We start from the raw sequence: 7,279 nt of genomic DNA, 5'->3' as shown, positions 1-7,279 counted from the left end.
TGGTAAAAGCGGAAATGTATAGGCCAGCGCCCTTATATAGACGCACCTTTTCGGTGTCAGTTTGTAGAACTCTGCATGACCCACATCCACTTCCTCTTCCCGTCTCCCTGGCGACGCTGTGCGTGCGACGTGTCCCGCCTTCCACCGCTGGCTGCTCTGACAGACGTCATGTCTTCAGTGATGGGGTAGTAGTAGTCTACCCTCTCCTCCGAGTTGATTTCTTTAGAGGACTACTTTGACTATTTTGAAGTGTGAGAGAGGGTAGTTGAAGACGGTCATATAATTAGAATTAAAATGAGCGCCGCCTTCAAGCGCTATCCTGGGCTGAAACGTGTGTTTGAGATGGAGGCATTTTTCTGCCGTCGCCCGCAGCTTTCATTCGTCTAGTGACGGCGCGGTGTAATTACAGTCATTAAAATTGCGACAAGCGAAGCTCTCAAAGCGTTGTTCCTCAGTGCGGCCGCGTGTTAAAAGCTTCTCGTCTGGCGGGAAAGGGCCCCTGATGATGAATTGTCTTAAGATGAAGTGGCTCGAGTTCAAAGTGCTTTAACGGCGGCTTTCCAAATCCCTGGGAAGATCTGGAGGAGAGGAGAGAGGGAGGACTAGTGGCAGAAAAGGCCACGATAAGGGGCCACGGTCTCTCTTCACAGCACAATTGAAACATAATTATTTCATGCCAGATTGTATGCTCAGCAAAGCCCTGAATAGGGGCCGACATTTAACTTTAATTAGCTGTGATTTATTCATACTGACTGGATCGCCGGCAGAAATTGGATCATCTGATTATAGTCGAGCGTGAAAATGACCTGATTAAACACTTAATGAAACCTGGGGAGCAGGGAACAGAGGAGTTACCTAGGGCGGGAGACGATACAAAAGGGGGGAAGGGGAAGCATGTTGTACTAGCTTTTGTTTTTCTGGATACAATCGGTACCGAACTGTTTTTTTCCAAAGCTAAAATCGACCTCGCCTCATCCGCCAGGTCACGTGTGACGGTTGTCTCCTCTGACGGTTGTCTCCTCTGACGGTTGTCTCCTCTGACGGTTGTCTCCTCTGACGGTTGTCTCCTCTGACGGTTGTCTCCTCTGACGGTTGTCTCCTCTGACGGTTGTCTCCTCTGACGGTTGTCTCCTCTGACGGTTGTCTCCTCTGACGGTTGTCTCCTCTGACGGTTGTCTCCTCTCTCCTGTCTTGTCATCCCTCCAGGTGTGCCGACGAATGAAAGTCCTGAGTCGAAGACCTGCAGCTCCACCACCAAAGTCTCGGGGCTCCAGCGAAGCCAGGAGCAGAGCCACAGCGAGGTGCTGTTCGCCGCGGCGCCTCCCGCGCCCAGCAGCCCCACCCCGGCCTCCGCGCCTACGGGCTCCCCTGCCCCCGCCTCCGCGGCGGCCCCTCCGCCCCTGGAGCCTCCCAGGAGGACACGCCTCCCCACGCCGCCCCCACTCAGCGTCAAGAGGGAGCAGCAAGCGCCTCCTCCTCGGCTGCCCCCGATCCCCACCCCTCCGCTGCTGAGGGCTCAGCCCCACCCCCAGGCCCACCCTCCTCACCTGCACCCGCACCCTCACCAGGAGCCCCGGGTGCTCCCGCCCTCCCAGCACCACGCCCGGCCCATCATCAGCCACCAGGTGCCTCACCCACTTCAGTACAACAGCCTGCACGACATCAGGTAAGGACTTTAACCCTTTCACCGCCGCACCACCAAAACGGTTATCCCTTTCACTGTGACGACACACAGACGGTTAACCCTTTCACTGCCACACGACAGAAGGTTAACCCTTTACTATCACACTACCGACGGTTACCCATCGGCCGTGTGATGGTAAAGGGTTAACCTTCTGTCGGTAGTGTGATAGTAAAGGGTTAACCGTCTGTCGTGTGGCAGTGAAAGGGTTAATAATAACAGTCTTGTGGATTCCGCTTTCTAAACTAACCTCTGCCTCTGTAATTGACCTGTCTCAAACCCTGCCCCTTTTCTTGATCCTCCAATCACAACTGTCGCTTACCTCGGACAAACCAAGTTTGTCCGAGGTAAGCGACAGTTGTGATTGGAGGATCAAGAAAAGGGGCAGGGTTTGAGACAGGTCCATTCTCTCCGAGAATCCATGCACTGTTAGTGATGAGAGGCTGCTGTGTGACTCGATACCCTCGGTGTCTCCGCCAAGACGTGGCTCTCTCTGTTAGTGATGAGAGGCTGCTGTGTGACTCGATGCCCTCGGTGTCTCCGCCAAGACGTCGCTCTTCCGCAGCGCGATGCAATAACCAGTCCTCACATTTTACTGTTTGTCATCCAACGACACACCAGTACGTAAAGCACACATGGGGTATTTCCCTTGTTTCTCATCCTCCTGTCTTTCTCTCTCTCTCTCCTCGCTCCCTCCCTTCCATTCTCTGCCTCCCCTCCCTCCCCCTCTCTCTCTCTCTCTCTCTCTCTCTCTCTCTCTCTCTCTCTCTCTTCTCACTCCCTTCCCTTCTCTGCCTCTCCTCCCTCCCTCTCTCTTACTCCTCGCTCCTTCCCTTCTCTCCCTCCCTCCCTCCCTCCCTCCATCCCTCCCTCCCTCCCTCCCTCCCTCCCTCCCTCCCTCCCTCCCTCCCTCCCTCCCTCCCTCCCTCCCTCCTCCTCACTCCCTCCCTCCTCTCTCTCTCTCTCCTCACTCCCTCCCTTCCCTTCTCTCCCTCCCCTCCCTCTATCTCTCTCTCTCCTCCCTCCCTCCCTCCCTCCCCTCCCTCTCTCTCTCCTCGCTCCCTCCCTCCCTCTCTCTCTCCTCACTCCCTCCCTTCCCTTCTCTCCCTCCCCTCCCTCCCTCTATCTCTCTCTCTCCTCCCTCCCTCCCCTCCCTCTCTCTCTCTCCTCGCTCCCTCCCTTCCCTTCTCTGCCTCCCCTCTCTCTCTCTCTCTCTCTCTCTCTCTCTCTCCAGCCACAGTCACAGGAGCAGCCCGGTGGGTCTCCCCAAACACCACCTGGCCCCCTCCCCCCACCACCACCACCTGTCCCCCCCCCCCACCACCACCACCTGTCCCCCTCCCCCCACCACCACCACCTGTCCCCCTCCCCCCACCACCACCACCTCGGCGGGCTCCCGTCCTCGGCTGCGGCCCTACCCCTGTCCATAGCCAACCTCTCTACCTCGCACTATTCCTCCCTGCGGAGCCCGGCCCACCACCGGCATCCGGCCATGTTTGCAACCCCCTCCACACTGCCGCCACCGCCCACCTTACCCACCAACAGCCTCGTGGTCCCAGGGCACCCAGCCGGCACGCCCTACCCAGGTGAGACACGCCGCGCACACTATGGTGATAGATGTAACGGTTCATTTAGGTTTCCTTGATTTGACCATGTTCACTTTTGATTCAGTGAATTATTTGGCCGGAGATGAATTTGGATACAGTTCAGTTTATATAATTGGCAGGTCATTTAAACGGATTCAAGTTATATTCTCTTGTTATTAAAGGAACACGCCAACATTTTGGGAAAGTGGAAAGCTATCTGGCTGCATGTTAACCTAGCTTAGCACAATGAATGGAAGCGGACATGGCCGGTTAGCCCTCGGGAGAGGTGTTAGTTGGACAATGCCTAGGCTAACCGGTCATGATAGCTTTCTACTGAACGCACAGAGAGGAAACTGGTATCTATCTTCTTGTCTCTCTCTCTGGAGAAGACGGTAAGCTAATTTCCCAAAAGGTTGGCGTGTTCCTTTAAGATGATATATTAAAGCAGTGCCATATTTGCAAATTGCAAAGCAGTGCCATATTTACATATGACATTGAGTGACATGATGATGTTCATGCCACATAATACATGTTGCATGATGTTGTGACCTGTAGTGATCTGGTAAGTGAGCTCATGCTATACATATATTGCATTTCCAAGCACTTTTGAATATGCATTCACACACCAATGATTTCTTTTAAAGTAAGATACTGGTACTATATTTATCTATAGTATATTTAGTCTTGTAAAATCTTGATAGCTTGAGGTGTATAATTTTTGCCTCTTTGATAATGCACACGGCCAATATAGAACAGATAATATATTGTTTGCTATGTTTAATAAAAAGAGGTTTGTGCCAGCCTAGCGAAAGCAGTTCGATGATAATCATCTTTTATTGGCCTACTATTGTAATGATAATGTGCTGCCCAGTAAAGGCATACCGTTCAAGTAGCATAGCAGTTATTAGTTGGCCCAGAGAGCTGTGTGTTTTCTGCTAGATGACTCTTGGTTCTCTCTTGTCTTTAGATACCAGCCTGTTGATATCATTCAACCAACCAATCATGTATTGCCAGCCTCATTCGGGGATTCTGATTGGCACATTGTCACAGGCAACTCTGTTACCGCCACCAATGAGTCCTCACGTAGAAAACCCTCCCAGTATGAGCTGGAGGAACAGAGAATGCCAGGTGAATATTCTCTTCTCTTCTCTTCTACCCTTCTTGTGAAAGACTGACTGGGCGCCTGGGCCTTTGTGTTTTCTTGTATCTCCACCCCCTTTTCCCGCCCCCCCCCCCCCCGACCCCAAACCCTGCCCCCCGCTTTTCTTTTTTTTTTTTTTTCTCGCTCTCCTTTCTTGCAGAGCATGACTTCCTGAGGCAGGAACTGAACAAGCGCTTCCTGGTTCAGAGTTCAGAGCGGGGCCGGGGGCTGCCCCCCTCGCCGCAGCAGGCCCCCGCGTCTCTCTTCGGGGGGGCCGAGTTTCACCAACACCAGCACATGCACCAGCACCAACACACCCACCAGCACACCTTCACCACGCCCTTCCCCGCCAGTCTGCCCCCGGCCGCCATCCTCGCCCCGCCCACCGCGCGCCCCCATGGTGCGTACCCCCAGCCAGAGATGTGAGGATAAGTAAAAACAAAAAAAGATAAAATTTTAATTAAAAAAAAAAAACACCTCGATCGACTCCTACCCCTCTTCTCCTCAACCCGACTCACCGACAACGTCGCCCGGTCGTAGGCTCCCCTTCCATAAAGCTCCCGATGTCAATCCACTTCTCTGATCTGGCTCGTAGTAGTCCTCTGCATTACTGTCCTTCTGTCAGAGTTGGAAAGGTGACACTGAACGGGGGGAGCAGCTCATCCGACGCGGTCACAGTGATGACAACAACAACAACGGTCTCCCTCCGCGCAGACGCGGCCTATACCGCCTGACACCTCCCCCTATACCGCCTGACACCTCCCCCTATACCGCCTGACACCTCCCCCTATACCGCCTGACACCTCCCCCTATACCGCCTGACACCTCCCCCTATACCGCCTGACACCTCCCCCTATACCGCCTGACACCTCCCCCTATACCGCCTGACACCTCCCCCTATACCGCCTGACACCTCCCCCTATACCGCCTGACACCTCCCCCTATACCGCCTGACACCTCCCCCTATACCGCCTGACACCTCCCCCTATACCGCCTGACACCTCCCCCTATACCGCCTGACACCTCCCCCTATACCGCCTGACTCCTCCCCCTATACCGCCTGACTCCTCCCCCTCAGCCAGACGACACTGCCTATACCGCCTGACACCTCCCCCTATACCGCCTGACACCTCCCCCTATACCGCCTGACACCTCCCCCTATACCGCCTGACACCTCCCCCTATACCGCCTGACACCTCCCCCTCAGCCAGACGACACGGCCTATACCGCCTGACACCTCCCCCTATACCGCCTGACACCTCCCCCTATACCGCCTGACTCCTCCCCCTCAGCCAGACGACACGGCCTATACCGCCTGACACCTCCCCATATACCGCCTGACTCCTCCCCCTCAGCCAGACGACACGGCCTATACCGCCTGACACCTCCCCCTATACCGCCTGACACCTCCCCCTATACCGCCTGACACCTCCCCCTATACCGCCTGACTCCTCCCCCTCAGCCAGACGACACGGCCTATACCGCCTGACACCTCCCCCTATACCGCCTGACTCCTCCCCCTCAGCCAGACGACACGGTCTATACCGCCTGACACCTCCCCCTATACCGCCTGACTCCTCCCCCTCAGCCAGACGACACGGCCTATACCGCCTGACACCTCCCCATATACCGCCTGACTCCTCCCCCTCAGCCAGACGACACGGCCTATACCGCCTGACACCTCCCCCTATACCGCCTGACTCCTCCCCCTCAGCCAGACGACACTGCCTATACCGCCTGACACCTCCCCCTATACCGCCTGACTCCTCCCCCTCAGCCAGACGACACGGCCTATACCGCCTGACACCTCCCCATATACCGCCTGACTCCTCCCCCTCAGCCAGACGACACGCACTACGTCGCGCTTCATCCTCGGATTTGAAACCGGACCTGACGCACTCACGGCTGTTGTACGCGCCGCGGCAGACATGCTCCATTCGTCGCAGGGGTTCTGCATAGGAATTCCTCCATATAGGGTTCAGCTCTCACGTGCATCGCGATCCACAACCCCACAAACCCCCCCCCCCTTTTTTCCCCCCCAAAATCATGGCAAGCTTAGCCAAACAATCCAACGTTAGTACAGTTGATTTAATTTATTCTTCCGCTCTCTCTCTCTCTCTGAACATGACATCCATTCCACGCTGTTTCAATGTTTGCCCGGGAACAAAGAGCGGGAAACGCACCGGAGGCCGTGTTTCTTTTTCAATTGTTTTCATCTGGATGTGCTTCAAATGTCTTTGAATGTTCTGATTCCCTCGCTCAAAAAGGGAAACAAAGGCGGCCGTCAAACAGATGTGTGTGTGTGTGTGTGTACATGCGTGTGTGTGTGTGTGTGTGTGTGTGTGTGTGTGTGTGTGTGTGTGTGTGTGTGTGTGTGTGTGTGTGTGTGTGTGTGTGTGTGTGTGTGTGTGTGTGTGTGTGTGTGTGCGTGTGTGTGTGTGTGTGTGTCTGTGTGTGTGTGTGTGTGTGTGTGTGTGTGTGTGTGTGTGTGTCTGTGTGTGTGTGCAGTTCAAATGTGACTCGAGTCTCTCATGATCGCCAACGACATATTCAAAGACTTCCAGTTGGGCCTGAATGATGACTTCATGGCAGATGAAAGGGGCGATGACATCACTGCAAACTGTTTTGATAATGCTTCTAATTGCTTCCGTGCTTTGACCGACATCAAGATGCTGGGGCAGAGGTGGGAGGGGGGGGGGGGGTTACCAGGAATGTCTATGCATCCATCATTTGAAATGCACGGCAATCTCTGGGAAAAGAAATCCATTCAGACACGAGTCCCATTTGTGGCTTTTGTGCATTAGTCTAATAGATCCAATCCATCATGTCACAACCTCTGATTAAGAGCCTATGTGGCCATTAAGGGGCCCC

At 54.6% G+C, this 7,279-nt stretch overlaps 1 protein-coding gene across 1 annotated transcript in view; it reads left to right on the top strand.

Annotated features, from left to right (window-relative positions):
* Positions 1 to 294: 294 nt before the first annotated feature.
* The window catches only part of fbrsl1 (fibrosin-like 1), a gene marked incomplete at its 5' end in the record, with an annotated part of 24,036 nt that continues 17,051 nt past the window's right edge, over positions 295 to 7,279 (top strand). The window contains 6 exon segments of the mRNA XM_084308126.1: positions 295 to 331; positions 1,207 to 1,666; positions 2,916 to 3,013; positions 3,016 to 3,267; positions 4,235 to 4,395; positions 4,589 to 4,830. Coding sequence (XP_084164252.1) covers positions 295 to 331; positions 1,207 to 1,666; positions 2,916 to 3,013; positions 3,016 to 3,267; positions 4,235 to 4,395; positions 4,589 to 4,830 — 1,250 coding nt within the window.

Source organism: Notolepis coatsorum (genome assembly GCF_963971535.1).
Source record: "Notolepis coatsorum genome assembly, chromosome: 2".
Classification (NCBI taxonomy): domain Eukaryota; kingdom Metazoa; phylum Chordata; class Actinopteri; order Aulopiformes; family Paralepididae; genus Notolepis; species Notolepis coatsorum.
Note: the sequence above shows the minus strand (reverse complement) of the source record. Positions and strands in the feature narration are given on the sequence as shown.